Consider the following 20030-nt stretch of genomic DNA (forward strand, 5'->3'; position numbering starts at 1 on the left):
AGTAGCTGGAATGACTCTTTCTGGAGAGGCTTAAGTTTTTTATTGGGAAGAGTATAACCCTAAGAGAAATGCCTCTAGCAATTGACTTGATCCCAGCAAATGGCAGACAGCTGAAGGCTGTTTGATAATGCACTTTTGCAGCCAAGTCAACAAGAATGCTCTTGAAGGGGTTTCCAGGCTGTGCCATAGGGAGAATGAGATGAGCAAATGCATGCACAGCCATCATGATAGGGCATCAAGGGACAGGATAGCTGAGATGCAGTGACTCTGATGTCTGTAGGTAAGCAAGGGTAATGTAGGCAGGGGTAGGAAGCAAAGGTAGAGGGCCTTGACTGCCAAGTAAAGATCTTTGAACTTCATGCTGTGGACATTAGAACATACTAAGTGGTTTGAGCATCTTGTAGGTGTCATGGATTTGAATTGTGTTCTAAAGGGAAGCACCTGGCTAGACATGTAGGAGAACAGGAAGTGCAAGAAGTTTAAGGGAAGGAGACTCATATAGACAAATGAAAGTGAGTATTGAAGCCAGGCCTGGTGAGCAGGCCTGTTAACCCAGCTGCTCAGGAAGTTGAAGCAGAAAGATCACAGGTCCAAGATCTGCTTTGGCTACAGGTGAGTTCAAGGCCAGCCTAGTTAACTCTGCTTGAAAATTAAAGGTGGACTAGAGGTATTCCAGTGATGAAGTCTTGCCCTTGGTTCAGTCCCCAGTACTAGAGTGAAAAAGAAGGACGAGAGAGAGAGAGAGAGAGAGAGAGAGAGAGAGAGAGAGAGAGAGAGAGAGAAGTGACTATGAAACTGTGGTTGATAGAAAGAGCCCTGGACTGCAAGTTGAAATAAGCAAGGTCCCATCCAAGTTCTTCTTCTTCTTGGACCTGGTTTACCATCTGTAAAAATGATTAACTAAAAGTCCCTCTCCAGTTCTAACAGTTTGTGATTTTATGTTAAAGTTATCTTCTCATTTGCATTCCTTAAATTGCATCCTCAGAAAAGATGTTGAAGGCTGATTTAGTGTAAAACCAGACTTCTGGAAACTTTGGTTTGGATGTTTGGATGTTAATTGATTCCTCCACTCTCATGGCCTTCCAAATCCCCATATTTCCACATAAAGTTTGTAGCCAATGGATTATAGATTCAAGCTGAAGCAGAATCATGTATCAGCTATTACAAGCCTGAGAGTTTTGTTTCTTAATCAATTACAACATATCCGGTAACTCAACCCAGCTACAAGGAAGACAGAATTAGCTTTCCTTATTGCTCAGAGATGGAATGTCTTCACCTAAGCTTCTGCTTCAATCCTAATGAAAAGAGGATTAATGCTGGCAATGAAGAAATGAGCCAGTGTGTGTGTGTGTGTGGGAGGGGGCAGCTGCGTTAAAGACTGAAGCAGGGTGCATGTTTTCTCTTACGTGAATTCTGTGCCATAGGATGGTGTCAAGCCCATAACCAAAAGCCAACATGGGACAGAAACACAACTGGGAGGGAAATAAGGGGGGTAAGCTGACTGCTCAGAATGACGCTGGTCATTTTCTGTTTGACAATGATTTGTATGTGATTTTAGGGCTGATGGCTCTGCATTGGACAACGAGTAAAGGGGCTCATCCCAGAGAGAGGCTGAAACCCTCTCTTAGCAGTCATTAGTTGCCTGTAGTTCTTTGTCTAGGGTGGGGACCGGGAGGAAATTTCCTTCGACATTATGTCTATTGATATGGCCATTGGTCCAGTGCAGCTGTTTCTAGGAGAGCCTGTTTGATGGCAGACTTCCTGGATCCTGATTCTTATTTTACAGTCTTTCTACCTCCTCTTCCTCGATGTTCCCCGAGTCTTAGATGCAGGAGCTGTGATGTAGATGTACTTGTTGGGATATACATACAAACAACAGAAACAGACTCAGCAAGTTGTATTTGTATATTTGTGCACACACATGCCACATGCATTATATGTATGTATGTGAGTAACAATGATAATCAAAGAAAACGGGGCTATCAGCCTGAGAGTGGTCCAGGGTGAGTAGCTAGGAGCAGCCGGAGGGTTGAAAGGGAGGAAGGAGAGGGATGTAATTCTATTTCAACTAAAGACATCTTAACAAAGTAAAAATGATTTGTAGAGAAAATTTTCTGTATCAGAGAAGTTTTAAATCCTTGTCTCATTGACCAGAAGATGACTTTCTCCACATCTGCTTATTATCGAAAGTACGAACTCTATACTTGTGTTTGTTCATTAAATTTTACTCCGTGTCTTCATTTCATAAATATTCCACCAGATGCTTCTTATGTCCAACACTACATTAATTGCTGGAAATGTCTTAGCAAGTAAAGCCAGACAAAAGGCCAAACTTCGTGAATCTTGCAGGGAGTCAGTGAGAAAGATGTGAGCTGGATGGTCACATGATTTTCCCTCTAATAGAGAGGAGTTTTCTCTGGAGAACTTCAGGACTGAAAGTTAGTGTTGACTAGGTGACCTTGGATTGTAGCTTCAGTGAATGAATGAAATTTCGAGGCTTCTAAAAATTTGGTAATTATTTTATGATGGATGAAAAGAGGCACACAGATATTGACTTACCCATGTATTGGAGTCCTATACAGATTAGAGGCAAGGTCAAGCACATGGTGGTCTTAATGGACACAGTTTTGTTTGGAGCATTGCTGGCCAATGTGAATTAGAAGAATCGGAAGCCCGTGGTCTAGGTAAATTGGGAGCATGGAGGAAGGCATCACACACACTCTTGTGGGCTTTCCTCTGTGGTAGGTTTCTGACAGTGTGCTTGGGTCTTTTCCAAGAAGGTGTGTGGCTGCGAGGGGAACTGAACATGCAGGTCATGGTGATGGCTGCCCACAGAAGTCCATGCAGAAACCTCATGCATTAAGACAGCATTGTTAGTCAACACAAAGGAAAATTGCAGAGGCGATCCTATCTTTGGGGGATGACTTTCCATTTTGATTCAATATGTATTCCTAGTTAATCATTAATCCCAGGTATAAAGAAATTACTGAGGGTGCCCAGGTGAGGAGTAGGAATCCAGCCTTTCAGTAAGAATCTTCAACATCTAGGGGACAAATAAAAGCCTAGAATAGATTTCTCCTTCTTTAGGGAGTAAAATTCATTAATAATAACAATAGAAACATGAAGATATTCTGCATCCTATTAAAAAAACCATAACCAAGGAGTTGAATTTTTGAAGGAGATGGAAGCATGTACATTCTAATTAGCATTTGTTTTGGCTATCAATGACATCGAAGAAAACATTGAGTGTCTGAAACACCAAGTGAGATGATAGATTTCAGGATGACCAGAAGAGTGTAGAATTCCTAACCCATAAAAATGATTGGTTATTGGAGGAAAGGAGATGTTTATAGCCTTGATTTGCTTATTATACCTTGTACGCATGTATTGGATTACCATAATGGACCCCATAAAGATGGACAAATAATATGTCCTAGTAAATAAATAAAATAAAGGAGAAGATGTAAACAAATGATGCAATAAAAGGGTTTAGACTTCATTAGAAGCAAGGCAGAGCAAAATGACATTGTGGAAAATGGAGCCAATGACACAGAACAAAATGCTATAAACATTCTGAAAAGAGCCCATGTCCTGTCGTATTTATGTTTCTTTTGATTTCCTTAATTTTTAATCCTTTGTTTATTATGTTCATAATTTTTTATCTGGCTTCATCATTTTCTTTATTCTTGATACTTTGCTGTATAGAACACAGTTTGAATTTAATCTCTACTGGCTTTGAAATTTTTAATGTTCCTTTAAAGAAATCCATACTGGGGATTTTCAAAGTTTACTAAAAGCATGACTGAAAATTATTAATTTAATATACAAGTATAGCACACATCCCCACGTTTTGTGCTTGTATAAACACTTGTACCTACGCGTAAACTCTTTTTTTTTTTTTTGAGACAGGGTTTCTCTGTGTAGCTTTGCGCCTTTTCCTGGAACTCACTTGGTAGCCCAGGCTGGCCTCGAACTCACAGAGATCCGCCTGGCTCTGCCTCCCGAGTGCTGGGATTAAAGGCGTGTGCCACCACCGCCCGGCCTCTCTTTTCTTGACTTGACTTTCAAGTTCGTTACCGTTTTGCAGCAGTGACTTACGCTACGGCTCCAGCGGAACTTCCTTTGATGGTAGACATTTCTAGATTTGCATTGTCCAGTACAGCGGCCATTGCCCACAAAGCTTAACAAGTGCTTCACATGTGGCTACTGTAAGTTCAAGGCTAAATGATGAAGATCGATAAAAATCAAACTACCCAGACACCACTGTCTAGTCACCACACTCTTTGATGACTATATCCAGTGCATGAATGCTTACACTTTCTCTTTGCCCTCCCACATTGCACACTGTGTGGTCCTCTGCCCTCTGATTAGGTCTGCTGTAGTCGGATTCATCCATCAAGACTCACGTATCTGCCACCCCCCCCCCCATTGCCCAGACTGAGGACCCTTTCCTTCCCCCTTTCCTTCAGCACTCACTTTCCCCTGCCTTCCAGTTACTTAACCAGATTTTTGAGGGCGGTGACTGAATGGGATCTGGGGAATGTTATTGAAGGGGAAAGGGAACTTTAACTTTGCTTAACTCAAAAGACCCTGGCAGAAGCCTCGATGGTTCTGAACCCTCTCCACCTGGCGGTCTACACTGACTCTTGCTATCTAACTGGGGAGACTCAGGGAACGTTTTCGTTAAGGTGCCGGGGTCTTGTTGTTGGCTCTTCCAGTCTTTGTACTCTGGTCTCAGCTATGCAGAATTCCCTGTGCCAGCTTTCTCTCTTCACCTGGGCTAACACTCCACCCAGCAGTGGCCCAGCATGTGCAAAGAGAGGCCAGGGATGGAAACAGCATGCTGGCTTCTTTCATGACTCACTTTACTAACTGTCAAATAGTATTTCTTGAGGGAATTTGTTTAAAGTCGATGCCCCTTGCATGTGGTCTGGGTAATATTCTTGATGAGTCGTTGGCACGGATCCTGTGTTTTTCTATGTGAAAATGGCTAACCATGAATGAAAATAAATCACGAAGAAAAGTCTGAAAAGAAGCTTTTTCTAAAATCTTGGTATCATGAAACTTGAAAGACTATGCCTGTATTTCCCCCCACTCCTTAGAAAGAAAAGCCCACTGTGGATTGTCAAATATGAGTGGCTTAAATGTGGTTTGAGGTATGTTGGGATTAAGAGCTTCGTAAGGTTATTCTGTGGCTGTTAATGGGCAAGAGTGCACAAAGAGCATTCTAAGGAGTTTGCTTGAGGATGGCAGGAGGTGTCAGGTTTCTGCAGGGATCCTCTTTTCATCCACAGTGATGAGCAGAGTGAAGGCAAAATCCATCTGAGTGCTGAAAATACTTGTGACATGTTTTATCGGGTTCGAAAGAAACTGTTTTCACATTAATTGTTATAAATCATTATGAGAGTAAAGAGGATTAGTCTTATGACCAGCATCCTTCTAGAATGGTTTCCTGACCAGGACACTCTTTAGATTAGATACTTCTTAGCTGTCCAGGCTGCCCTGGGAGCTGGAACAGGTTAACAAGCTGTCTCCCTTGTCCCAATTGCAAAACTCCAAAATGTCTCCAAACATTCCTAAGTGCTCCACAGGGCCTGAAACGTCCAGCTGAGAAGCAACATTCTAGAACCTCGTGGATTCGTGAGGGGCTGGAAGTTAACAATCTGCAACATCTGGCTGAAGACCTTGTACAACCAGGCTTGGGATGTCCTAAGGCAGTTTCCATAAATGCTGTTGAGGGCGCCAGCCACCAGGGCCAAATTCTTGACCAGTGTTTGCCAGAGAGACCTTGCATTGCCCAGGGATTTTGGAGGCACCATGGGGCAATTTCTTGGACCCAAACTGAACTGATTTATATATTAGAATCATAAGTTTGAAAGCGTCACACTTGTTAGTTAATAAATCCAGCAGTTCAGAAAGGCTACAGTGAAAACCACAAGCCCATCCATCATCCAGCTCTAGAAATAACCGGAATTTATACGGCAACATTCTGAACATTCTCATGCATGTTCATGGATAGCATTTTTGAACAGGATAAGTACACAGACATGGTGTCATAAAAATGCTGTCACACCATGAGTGCCATTTTAAGTGAAAAGTATTTAATTTTATGTGAGTTATAAAATAATGATGCTCGTGTGTGTGTGTGTGTGTGTGTGTGTGTGTGTGTGTGTGTGTGTGTGCAGTTGAGCACAGGTACCCTCAGAGGCTAAAAGAGGCCTTTGGATCCCCCATTCCCCATCTAGAGTTACAGATGGTTTTGAGCCACCTGATGTGGATGCTGGGAACCAAACCTGGGTCCTCTGGAAGAGCAGCCAGTGCTTTTAACCACTGAGCTATCTCGCCAGCCTGATTTTAAGGGAATTTAAGAAGGGAATGAAGAGAAAGTGAGGGGCCTGCAGAACTTGTGCCCAGAGCAGAACACCTCCCTCGACAGTATCTCTACACATGTTACACAAGGTCGCACAGCATTAGGAGTCTGGAGTTACTATGTTTTAAAAACTGAAGTTTGAATCCTAGTTAATATCGCATGCCGTCCTTACAGCTTTTCCCCTTCTCCTTCCCACGTTTATCAGTCACACTATAGGAGCTGATTTAAGGTAGTGTGTGTTCTCTTCCACAACCCTCACAGCCTGGGGCTTATCAGGAGCTCCGTACTGCAGCAGATCAAATGCTCACTCACCGTTCCTTCTCCTGGACTTTTATAATCCTGCTTTAAAAAGTTTTGAATCATCTTCTGGTTGATTGGATTTCATCACCCAACTTTTAAATGACAGTTTCCATTTCCTGAGGCTTTTTCTTTCTACATTTGAAAATGTTGGTCTGCCTGTAACTGTCTGTCTTTCCATCTCTGTCCCAGTCTCTCTCTCTGTGTTGAGACCTACATGACAACAACACCTAGCACTTTAAGCATTTTCAAGTGTTCAGTTTAGTAGTGTCAATTATACACTATTGTGGAAGAACCATCCGTGTCTAGAGCTGGCTTTCATATCACAGAGCTGAAACTGTGCTCATTAAACAGCGTCTCCCCATTCTCTCCTCTCTTCAGCTCCTGGTGGTCACCCCTCAACTGTGTGCCTGTGGATGGGCTGACTTGGGGTGTTTCATATGTAGTCAGACACATTTCTTTTGTGCCTGACTTCTTTTGTATAATGACTTCAATTTCATCTATGTTGTGGCATGTGTCAGAATTCCTTTCTCTATATTGAATCATATATGTGCACATATACATGCACATCTTATTTATTCTCTAGTTGGTAGACATTTGGTCTTGGTTGTTCCTCCTTCTGACTACTGTAAATAATTTGCCAACAGAGATGAGCATGTGGCTATCTGAGTCCATGTGTACCATTTTGGGAGATATGTCCTCAGAAGGAGAATTGCTGAGTCATATGGTGAACACACTCTTGAGGAACTGCCATACTGTTTTCCATAATGACCGTACCACTCTGCATTCCCACCAGCAATGACATGGGGTTCTAATCCCTTCACGCCTTGCTGCTTCCACCCTTGGTTGTCTGGTCTTGTTCATTTCTTCCTCACAGTGCATTGTTTCTCAGTAGTCATCCTGAGGGGATGAGAAATAGCAGCCTGGGGCTGTTACTGCAAAGTGGATGGCTGGAGAGATTCTGGGTTGCCCATTATAATTGAGTGGCCACACCAGTTTCATTTAGTGATATTGTCTTAGGTAGGGTTTCTATTGCTGCAATGAAACACTAGGACTGAAGACCCAGTTGGGGAGGAAAGGGTTTATTTGGCCTATACTTCAGCATTGCTGTTCATCACTGTAGGAAGTCAGGACAGGAACTCAAACAGAGCAGGAACCTGAAGGCAGGAGCTGATGCAGAGGCCATGGAGGGGAGCTGTTTACTGGCTTGCTTCCCATGGCTTGTTCAGTCTACTTATAGAACCCAGGACCAGCAGCCCAGGGATGGCACTACCTACCATAGACTGGGCTCTCCCCCAATGATCACTAAATGAGAAAATGCCTTACAGCTGGATCTCAAGGCGGCATTTCTTCAGCTGAGGCTCCTTCCTCTGATGACCCTAGCTTGTGTCAAGTTGACACACAGAACCACCCAATACAGATATCATTATCATGTGGTAATGTGAATATTATTTTCATTTTTTTCTTTCATTTTCATCAGAAGTCAGAAATTTTGATTTTTATATGAAGTATTTACATGTTTAATTTTTGGCCAAATAATTCTTTTGGGGCTGGGGAGGTGGCTTAATTAGTACTGTGCTTGCTTTGCAAACAACTTAGTCTGTGGTGACTTTCAGGTCAGTGAGAGACTACATCTAAAGAACAGGGTGGACTGTACCTCAAAGAAAGATACCTGAGGTTGGCCGATGACCTCCACAGACATTCATCCACACATGTGCCTGTACACACATGAATGCCGCCCCCAACACAAGTGCACACACACAATCATCTTTGGCAGATGCACCATTATAATTAAGTCAGTTAGAGCCGCTGGGTGCTGCCCATTTGTGCTCTTCTCTTTCCCCACTATTGACATAGTCACCTTCATTTTATAGAGAAGGGCACTGGAATCCCGCCGCAAGGGTGGGCTTGAGAGTGGTTATGAAGCTCGGGTGAGATTGGCATGTGCAACTGAACACAGACCCCAGGGAGCTGGCCTGACACATCCTTCCCTTGGGTATGGTAAGTTGCCATTGTTGACACCAGTGCCTTCAGGTGTCACATCTCTGCCCGCCTCTTTGGGATATGATGTGGTCACGTGGGCTCTGGACTCTTGCATGCAGTATTTCAATGGAGGTTCTACTTCTCGGATCCTCCCTCATGCTCCTACCTGCCAGCAGGACTTCTCTAGAGCACAGTCTGCTGACGTCATGCCTCGGCTCTGAAATTGTCCAGGGAGCTGATCAATGAGTGTGCTAGCATGCTCGGAGCTTGCCTTTGCCCCATAGATCCACTCACTGCCCTTCCCTACCTGCAGGACATAATCTGTGTGAACTGTATCAGTCCTCTTTGGCCAGTGGGGGACACTACAAGGGGTTATATAGACAGTTCTCTCTGTCTCTGTCTGTGCCTCTCTGTGTCTCTGTGTCTGTCTGTCTCTGGCTGCATTTTCTCACCAAAGCCTTAGCTTCCCCTCATAGCTCTTTACACAAAAAGATGAAGATGAAAATCTTGGATTTAAAGAGTCTAGCTCATACCAGTCCACATTGCTGCTCAGTCTCCTGGCTTCCCTGTACTCTGTCCATTCTAAGACATGTTTTAAAAAACATTCCTCAGGGACGATGGGTGTTATTCAGTGGCAAAGCGCTTGCCTTGCCTCTCATGCCCAAGAACTGTGAGCTTGATCTCTAGTACTGCAAAAGCAAATGCTAACACTTCAAAAATAAATTAATACATAAACACATAGAATAAAATACCCCTCAAGGGGCTCAAAAGATGCCTTAGTAAAAAAAAGTGCTGCCACTCAAGCATGGGGACAACTGTTGGGTTCCTTAGTTAAGCACACTGGCTCATCATACTCATGTGAACAAGTACATACATACCACACACCACACACACACACAAACAACACCACACACATATCACACACACTACACACACCACACACACACACACACATGCACACCACACATACCACACACACCACACATACCAATACACCATACACAACATACACACACCACACACACACATATATACACACACCACATACAGGATTTGACCAGCATGATTCTGTTGGGGAAATGATGAGGACCATGTCTGGAGTGTGAGATGCAGCTTGAACAGGAACTGTGAGATGTGGAGTTGCAGAGAGAGATGTCTGTCTGACAGGCAGACGCTTATTAGTGTGAAATGTGTTCCAGTGAATTAGTGAGAGTTAAGTTCTCTTATGTGGTAAAAATGACCAGGCACAAAGATTGGCTAGGAAAGGACTGACCAGATTCCACAGGCAGTCAGCTCTCCAGCCGGTGAATATTAGCAGAGTAGTATGGACTGGAGAAGGAGAGGTGAGCGCCAGAGTCCTGGGAATTTATCACTGATATCTAGCACATGGCTTTAGATATATTATTAGTGTTTAATACAACCTGGTTGAATTGAATTGTTGATCTGTGTGACAACTTGACATTTTTATGACATCCGCTCCATTCATAATTTTAAAGTTTTGTTGCTCAAGACCTTAAGGTGGTATTAACCTGAAAGAATGTATCTACTGTTAGCAAAATCTGAGCAGTTTGAGATCTCCTCAAATGACCTTTGTGGGAACATTGGAATGAACCTTTATTTGATGCCTGGGAAGTAATATCCCACTGGAACTCATTTCACTTGGAGTTGTTTTTAATATGGAGCTGTTAATATGGCATTTCCAATAAGTGACCTTAGATGTGAAATCTGTGTTTAATTACTAATGTTTTAGCTAGAGCAGCAGAACGGCACTATTCAGTATAAGTCATAGATTTAAGAACTTGTCAGGGAAATAGTTTATGATTTGATTTATGCCTGGGGATCCAAGAAGAGCAAGCAAACACAAGCCTTTATGGGATTGTGAACACGTTCCCTCCTACCAGAGTCTGGGCTTCCGCCAAGTCCGATTATATAATGAGTAAACAGTATCTTCGGGGGATTTTTTTTCATCCAGCATATTCCCGAGCTAGGATTTTGCTTGGAAAAAAATGATTTCCTAAGCAATCATTAAGCCTGATAGCTTAAAGCAAAGGACAGACAGTGTACTGTTTCTTAAGATGTGTTTTCATAGGTTTCCCTTTGGTGTTTTTCTTTGCTCTTTAAAACAAAAGAACTTATGTTGAATGTTTTATTGCACACACACACACACACACACACACACACACACACACACACACATTGTATGATACCAGAAAACAGTCACCAGCAAAAGTCAGCACACTGAAAAGTTTTTCTAGGAAATAGAGATTAGCAAAAATAAGGGCTCATGTACAACACCAACTCTCCCGTGGGCATATGGTTCCCACAGAATTGTCTCATTCTATGGAAAAGAGCTGGCCTTGCTCTACACTCTGCTAACAAAGGTTGTGGAAATAGCTTCTGCATCTGTTTTTCTCGACAATTGAGGATTAATGCCGCCCCATTGGGTCCCCTGGCCTCTCCTCCTTCCTGCTCCTTTAGAAAAGCTTGAGGACCTCAATCCATATCTGTCCTCTCAGGGCACCTAGTGCAGAACTTCCACCGTGGGTATCTCTTTGGACAAGGGAACCAGCAGATGCCTGGGAGCCCACAAATGCCAGCCAGGAGTGTGCATTCCTCACAAAATATCCGAGATAAAATGGCAGACTGTTGAACACCGGAAGTGTGGCTCCACTTGCATTAAAGGTGGGGTGGGGGTGGTGGGTAACGTAAAAGGCTTCATTGAGATATCGAGAGAATGTTGTGGTCAAGTGGCTCACAGCAGCAGAGGGAGCCGATCCAACACTGGGAATGCTAACCATGAGTGATGATAGCTCAGTGCCTGAATTTGACTGGATTCCCGGTCACAAAGGAAGTGGAGCATCAGTGGAGAAATCACACAGAGGAAAACAGGATTAGCCTAGGGGGGTGACTAAGGAGTTCTGCCATGGCCCCGTCATTCCTTGGACACATGTGGTTCTGAGAACATTGCTCACCTGAAGATGGCACTGGGGATATCCACCAGGGAGGCCGTGGGGATTAGAGAGGACATAAGCCAAGCCAAGGACTGGCCCACAGCACTGTCCGCATGAACAGCAGCTGCCTTAGGAAGGACATGGTTCCCGGGTCTCTGTCTAGGTCTTACCTCAGGGGCACAGACTTGATGTTGGATGAAACAAACTTTGACTGGGTTCATTTAACAGCTTGCTTTATAAGGCGGTGTTCACACAGCGTGTAAACAACCACTTAAGACAGTTTAAAGAGATGTGTGAAAGGGGAATTGGAAAAAGCAGTAACCACTGGTAAACAAAAGTTGCCTGGTCTGGGTTTATCATGAAGCCAGTTCTGTCTCTGCGGCCACTGGATTTTAGGGACTGGGCTGGTCAAAGTGAGGCTACCACAAACCTCTCCTCTTAGGAGGCTGGTGGCCACCACTGTGGGAGCCCACAGAGGTTTCCTAGTGAGATCTGAGATTGCTTTACCCAGCAGGGCTGCATAAAGGGATGGACTGACCACGTGCATGGTTACCAGGTGTTTGGAAGGGTCTGCACTTGGCTGAGCTAGGGGGAGGTCTTTTGCTCCACCCCTTAGCATTCCTTTAAAAAGCCCTTTAGAAGAGACAGAAGGGGGCTGGTGGATAAGGATCCTGTGTTTCTATCTGTCTCTTTCTCCCTCTACATTTCTATCTAAATTTCTTATCCCTCACTCCTCAAGAGTACCCTGGGGAAAAAAGGTGGGGGTGGGTCCCCCACACAACACACAGCCCAGGAAGGCTCTGCCCAGTTCCCATGAATGGCTGTCCCTGCATCCTCCACAACCCTCTTCTACATCTTGATATTTGACAATGGCGATTGGGATTATTTCATATTTTTGTGGTAACATTAAGCTATATTTACAGGTCTTCTCTCTGGTCAGTGGCCTACCCACTTGGCATCATGGTCTGCTCACTACTGTTAAAAAAAAAAAAACTGAAAAAGGCATTAATGGAATTCTGTGAGATTGGGAAGCTATGTCTAGCATGCTTATCAGTGACTTGGGGCACACAGGGAAGCTGCAAAGTCAAGGAGATGGCTTACAGATGGGTGCTGGGATCAGGGTCCGAACAGACCTCAGCAGCTGGCTGATCTCCCAAGCCAAGAGCAACAAGAGGAGATTCACTGGAGATTAATGTTAAGTCTTGCACTAGCGTGGACTGGAGAGCTGGCTCTGCCATCGTCATTTTGAAGGTGATATTTTTAACAACAACTGCTGGCACTTGTGACATATTCATTAGCTACATGGAGATGCTGTATGATTTACTTTCTATGTGTGTTTTAAGTCGTGTGTGTGAGCAATGGTGACCATCACTGTCTAAAATGAGGCTTTTTTTTTTTTTAAAGTTAAAGGCTTATCATAACAGCTTTAATCATTATGTAATCCTGCCTCCAAAGGAAGTTCCAATAAATGGTGTTCCTGAAATAAAAAGACAGAGAGGGAGAAGGGGGGAGGGGAGGGAGAGGAAAGGGAGGGGGAAAAAGAGAGCGGAGGAGGAAGGGGAAGGGAAGGAAAGGGGGAGGGAAACTTTATCAAAAGAAATTTGGCATGGGTTACGGAAATAGCTTAGTTCAGTTCCCAGAAGCCACATAGAAAAGCCAAGCATGATAGCACATGTTTATAATCCCAGCCCTGGGGAGGCTGAGACAGACAGATCTCTTGGGCTGGTAAGCCAGCTCCATCAAAGAAGTGAGCTCCAAGCCTAAAGGAGACCCTATTTCAGAATCAAAATCAAAGTGGACTGCTCCTGAGAAATGACACCCAAGGTTATTTTCTGGTTTCCACATCTATGTACACACACACACACACACACACACACACACACACACACACACACACGAGTATGGGTCATGGGGCAATATATGGCCTATACTCTCTTTAGATGTAATGCCACAGTCTAGACACTACATTTTGAGATTTAAAATTTGCATCCTTAATTGTGTGCAGAGATTGAACACAGTCACGGAAGAGCGAGGGGAGCAGAAAGCGTTTGGGGTGTTAGCCAGGTACTGGAGGCTTTGGGAAAATCTAGAAGGATTCTTCCCGAGAAAAGGATTGGGGCTCATTGTTGCCTTCTTTAGAGGGGTGGAAATTCCAGGAGAGGAAGATCAAAAGAGAGCAGTGGGTGAGATCAGGGACATTGCTGCTACTTGGTACTCGGAAGGATGAACAACAGGATTGGCTGGCAGAAACTGCCGCTGGGGTCTAGGGAACCCGACCATGCTAACGGGGAAGGGAAACACCGCGGGACCCCGTGAGATGCCATTTGCTTTCTGTTTTCTTAAGAGGGGAAAAAAACTCTGACAGATCCAATCAGAGAAACCAGATGTTTTCATTTTATAATGTGCCCGTTTTAATTATTTTAGAATCAAGATGTTTTCTGTAAGTGAAGGTGGAGGAGTTATGGAAAGAAACCCGATTCTAACTATAAATGGAACAGATGGGGTGGTGGGAATAAAAACAAATTAAAACAGTATTGCAGGGAGCTCTCAACTTTCGTTTAAAAAATATATGATGATATTTTTCAACTTTTCACATTCGACCAATTCATATATCGAGTGACAGAATGCAAAACCAATTTCAGCTGTGTATAGTTTAAATATTTGCCTAAATGATCTGGACTTACCCCATCTAAAAGTCCAGATGAATGTATTAAACTGCTAATTGTATTTTTCTATCCAGTAGAATTTTATATTTTATACTGTATTATAGGCAGGGTACAGTTATGTTTGATGACTTCCAGGGCAGAAAACCGAACTAAACAGTGGTCTTAATTAGAACAGTAAATAGTATGGGTTTAATTAGCTCCCATTCCTGATGACAGATTTGGTCAGCTGCCAAATATTTATTGTTTCTGTCTCTCTACTGAGGCTGAGGTATTGCTCTATAGGGCTGTTCACTGTGCTATTAACAGAATCTGTCAGACCCGATGACCTGTGGGACTTGAGTGAAAAGTATTGGAAAACCTTTTTTCTTCCCATCATTACTTTTTGATTTCAGTTTTGAAGGTCTTCCCTACCAATTCCCCTCTTAATTTAATTTTTTAGGGGGAGGGGATGATGATGATGTAACATGCCTGAAAGCTTAGGGAAACCTGAGCAATATTTAATTCAGGCACATGTATTCCTTACTATGCCATGGTTTCCCTCTATACCTTTATATTCTCTGTCTTATGACTTACCTATTAAATTCCGTGTGACTTGTACAGTTATTTCTATAGTCCAAGAGGATAGGGTTTTGTTTGTTTGTTTGCTTTGTTTTAAGTAAGTCATTATGTGTTTTATCTTTTAAAATATGGTACAAGGGGCTGGAGAGATGGGTCAGTGGTTAAGAACACTTACTGCTTTTTCAGAGGACTGTAGTTCTGTTCTCAGCACCCATTCTGGAGGACCACCACCTGTAGCTGCAAGTTTTCTTGTGTCCCACCCAGTCCCACAGCTGCTCAGACCCAAATAAACACACAGAGGCTTATATTATTTTCAAACTATATGGCCATGGCCTATGGCTCAAGCTTTTTTCTTATAACTAAACTCAGCCCATTTCCATTAATCTGTATGTTGCCAGGTGTTCTGTGGCATTACCTGTGTGCCATTACATGCTGGTCTCTGGATGGCAGGATGGCGTCTCGTGCCTCTCCTTTCTCTTTTCACTATTTCCCTTGGATTTTCCCACCTTGCTCCATCCTGCCCTGCCATAGGCCAATGCAGCTTTATTTATCAACCAATCAGAGCAACACATATTCACAGCATACAGAAAGACATCTCACAGCAACCACGCCCTGTGACACCCCCCTCCAGGGGATCTGATGCCTTCTTCTGGCCTCTAAAGTAGCGTGCACTCAATCATGAGCATGCACTAAGCCACCCCAGACACACAAATACACATAACTAAACGTAAAAATAAACCCTTTAAAAATGTGCTACAAAATATGGGGACATAACACAAAAATGTTGCTGAAGTCGCTCAAAGCTCTCTCACTCTCTCACTGTAAGAATTGATTTATCTGGGCATCTCTTTGTCTGCTCACAGGCAGACTTACCATGTTAAACATGATACAGCCTTGTCTCTAGGTAAGGTGTTGTCATCTAATGAGTGTATTTTGGCCTAACATACTTAAAAAAAAAAGAAATTTCAAAAACCACCAAAGTTCAGAGAGTAACAAAACCATTACCCATGAAAGCCCACCTGGCTCAATGTTGATTTCTGAAGCTTGGGCTTATTTGCTGTAGACATTTTTTTGGAGCGATAAAGGAAAATAAAGTACTGCTGTTGCTCTGTGACTTTCCTCAGGGACGGCGAGCAGACCCGCATGCAGACCCGCCTCTTCTCTTCTTAGAGGCAGTTTACTGTGTGTCCTTCCAGCCCGTGCCCCTCGACTTTCATGGCCATGTCTTCATGCGTGTTTACTAAGCTGTCTTTATACGAAGATAGAGAGAAAGTGCCTGGGTTTTTATTTTGAAGAAATTAAACCATACCAGCCTTTTCTATTTTTTACCTCTGTTAATAAATATAAGACAGTCTTTCCTATGCTAACCATATGACCATCAATGTTTATATGGCATATGATTTTTCCTGGTATTTTATGGTTTCAGAGCCTTCATATAAATTTCTAAGAAATCTGGAATTCATTTGGACATATTTTAAGAATTTATAGATTTTTTTTTAAAAAAAGTTTTTTATTAGATTTATTCATTTTGTTTTATGTATGGGTGTTTTACCTGCGTGTATGTTTGTGATCATATGTGTGCTTGGTGCCCGCTGAGGTCAGAAAGGGCATTGGATCCCCTGGGACTGGAGATCCAAACAGTTATAAATTCCTACGTGGGTGCTGGAGATCAAACTTGGGTTCTCTGCGAGAGCAACACGTGCTCTTAGCTGCTGAGCACTTTCTCCAGACCAAGAATTTATCTATTTGTATATAAAAACTTCAATGCTAGTACTTAGGAGACCGATGCAATAATAGGTGGAGAGCAGCCTGGGGTGTGCAGAAAGTTCAGGGTCTGCAGGAGCTGCATCGTGAGATATTATCTCAAATATTAAAACAGCTTATAGCTACTTTTAGTAGATATGATAAAAGGGCTTTTGATGTGTATATAAAATATCATAATGAAACACATTTTGTGCAATTAATATGCACTAATAAAGCATGATGAGAAAAATTAATACCTATGATTACTTATGTCAATACTATAACTCTTTTTTTTTTTTTTTTGAGACAGAGTATCTCAGTGTAGCCCTGGCTGTCCTGTAGCCCAGGCTGGCCTCGAACTCACAGAGATCCGCCTGCCTCTGCCTCCCAGGTGCTGAGATTAAAGGTCTGCGCCACCACCGCCCTGCTGCTGTAACTCTTAATTGAGACAATTTTCCTCATTCCCTCACTTTTACTGGCTTTGAGATTTTATTAATTTACTTTTATTTTATGAATCTTTATTTTCACTTTGTGGTTGTTTTACCTGCATATATGTCTATGTACCACATGTATGTATTCCATATTGGATCCCCTGGAACTGAAGTTAGAGAGTTGTGAGCTGCCGGACAGGTGCTGGGATTCGACCCCAGGTCCTCTGGAAGAGCAACCAGTGCTCTTAGCCGCTGAGCCATCTCTCCAGCACCGCTTGTTCTCTGTGTAAGGGGAAGTCCAGAAGATGGTGTCTCACTTCCTGACCGGCTGAAGTCACTGTAAGCCCAGTACTGTACTGCACAAGCCAGGAACCTCCTCGTTGTACATGTCTGGGACTTTACACACGCTGAACAGCCTCCGCCCCTGTATGCCCCAGGAATCTCTGGCAGCACTACTATCCCATTCTCCAAACTGGACTGCCATGGCTATCTCCTGTGAGCAGAATTAGGTGACTTCTCTAACTGGCTGCATTTTCCCCCACATCCAGACCTCGAGAAACACTCCTTCAGAGGAAGACAAAGACGGCAACTGGGATGCTTGGGGAGACTGGAGCGACTGTTCCCGGACCTGTGGGGGAGGAGCTTCCTATTCTCTGCGGAGGTGTCTGACGGGAAGGTCAGTGGTGGCTTGGGGGCTCCTGGGGGGGGGGAAGGTTGTGTCAGTGATTCTGGGTGAGTGAGGAGGGGAGAAGGTGTGGGTCTGAAGTGCTCCATTTGGTGACTTTCTGCCATAAACATCACCCAATCTCAAGGTAACCTATTTAAATGGGATTGGTCCTACTTCTGGGTATTTCACTGTATCCTATTTACATAATGGTCACAGGGTTCAGGAGAACCAGTCACTGCAGTTCTATGAAGGTGAAGGCCTGTTACGTTCAGATGCTGGCTTGATATTGTCAGGATTTGGGAGCAAAAGGTTATGTCATCTTGGTGGCAGTGCTTGAGAGGCTGCCACTGAAATTTCTTTCTTGTTCACTCACCGTGAACCTACCATGGGTCAAGAAGGTGGTGCGGGAACTGGGGAGCTGGCACAGGGGGTTAGACGCTTGCTGAACAAGCATAAGGACTCAAGTTCTGATCCCGAGAGCCTGGATAAAAGCCAGGAGTGGTGGTGAAAACTTGTAACCCAGTATAGGGTGGGCAGAGATGTGGATCACAGTGGCGTGCTGGTCAGCAAGTCTAGCCAAAGCAGTGAACCTATGTTCAGTGAGAGATCCTGCCTCAAAATATAAGATAGAGAACTATGGGGAAGATGCCGGACATTGGCATCTGGTCTTCACATATGCACACACAGGTGAGCATACCCACATATTCAAATAAAGACATCACACGCACGTGGTGATAACACATGCTCTGCTTTCACCTTGTAGGTACACTTATACTAAAATGTAAGATCAGTTTAATTTTAAAAGCCCACAAGTCTCTGGGAAACCTGTACTTGCTGTTCTTAAGGTCGTGACTCATGGGAGAGTTTAAACCTGGTTCTTAGGTGAGACACAGCCTCAGGTCCATGGACTCTCATCTTCTGGTCCCAGACAAAAACCTCCTAGATTACCGCAGCCACCTTCACATGTGGGATGCTGTGGCGTGAAAGAGTAACCTGGCTGTTACCGCTCATCTCCAGCTGCAGAGAAGAAACCCAGAGGGAGCACATTTGACTCTGCTCAGTTTACGATTCATGCAGATCTTATGCAGGTATATTAGACAGTGACTAAGAATGTCCCTCAGTTTCCCTGGGATGGTGCAGGGCATGGTGGATGACGAGAACAGAGTCCCTTGAGAAGGAGGACACATTAGTCCACCCAGGGAAGCATGGCAAGGCTGTTGGAGCATGGCAGTAGTTTCATCTAGAGAAAAATTTGACAGAACATCAGCTTCTGTAAATGGCTGTAGAACTGAAGCCCGGCTTAGTCCAGTGAAGATAAGGGCTATGCCTGGTCCCCTCTCCCTGTTCCTTCATTTTTGCTGGGAACTCAAGGCTCCACTACTCTAATATCACATTGTGATATGCAAAAGAATGATGGTGTATCTCATAATATCATATATCTCCTACCGAGACCTGTTGTCAGAGGGCCACATACCTGTGGTCAAGGGGAGGATGGTGACTTCTTTAATGTCAGGTAAGTTCCTCTCCGGTGCTGGTCAGTCACTGAGGGGAGAGTGGTCAACCTGAAAACTGAAGGGGCAGCTTGGCTGTCTCTGTGTAACCTCCAAATATGAGGAATCATTTGAAATCAATGGTAGCTAGAATAACAAAGAAGTGGTCTTTGTTCCATTGTCTTTGAGTTAGCTCCATGCCTGCGGGTTTGTGACCTCTTCATCCTAAGGGGGCTGTGTGTAGATGAGTATAACGTTGCTCAGCTTCTGGGTCTTTCCTGCTGAAGGTTTGGACAGGAGAGGAAAGGGAGCACACTGTTGTGACAGAAGACAGTGTTCTGCGGCATGGCAGCTGTTTAGAGCTGGCTCCTAGGAGGACTTTGGTGGATTTTTCTGAGCCATTGCCCATCTCTGAGCCTAGTCCAATGGGCTCTCTTGTCTCCTCTTCTCTTGATATGCTCTATTCAGCACACTTTGTCTTGTATAAGGCTTTTCCTCAACCCTTGGACCCATAGGCACATGCCTAGCTTATTTACCTGTATTACCCTCAGTGCTGCCCTGGTGGGCTCATAGGACCACCTCATGCTGGCTCTTTCTTCATGTGTCCCCCAGAAAACCCTCAGATGAATACACATGAACAAACCCTCAAAGTTCACTCTGACAGGCTGCAGCAGCTGGCCTCAACACCCTTCGGTTTCTTGGGTGTGACTTGCACATTAACCAATGGGAAGGGACACATGATGAATGAACTCTTTAGGTGGTGTCCCAAAGTTTTTTCTCTTGACTCCAACCCCCTTCCATTCTTAGCAAGCCCCTGTCCTCACTGCCACTCCCTTTCTCAGACTGGAAGATTTTGTGTTTGGTCTGTGACCCA

The 20030-nt window shown here is 43.9% G+C and overlaps 1 protein-coding gene across 5 annotated transcripts in view; it reads left to right on the forward strand.

The window, feature by feature from the left end:
* Nucleotides 1-20030, forward strand: part of Adamtsl3 (ADAMTS like 3) — a 287753-nt gene that overhangs the window by 83456 nt on the left and 184267 nt on the right. For all 5 annotated transcript variants that reach the window (XR_013042909.1, XR_013042911.1, XM_076546303.1 and 2 more), the window contains exon 4: nucleotides 17548-17675. Coding sequence is in view for 3 of the 5 variants with exons in the window: in XM_076546303.1 (XP_076402418.1) it covers nucleotides 17548-17675 (128 nt within the window). In the remaining 2 variants the exon portion in view is untranslated. The remainder of the gene's footprint in view (nucleotides 1-17547; nucleotides 17676-20030) is intronic.

The sequence above is a fragment of the Peromyscus maniculatus genome, chromosome 1, assembly GCF_049852395.1.
Source record: "Peromyscus maniculatus bairdii isolate BWxNUB_F1_BW_parent chromosome 1, HU_Pman_BW_mat_3.1, whole genome shotgun sequence".
NCBI lineage: Eukaryota > Metazoa > Chordata > Mammalia > Rodentia > Cricetidae > Peromyscus > Peromyscus maniculatus.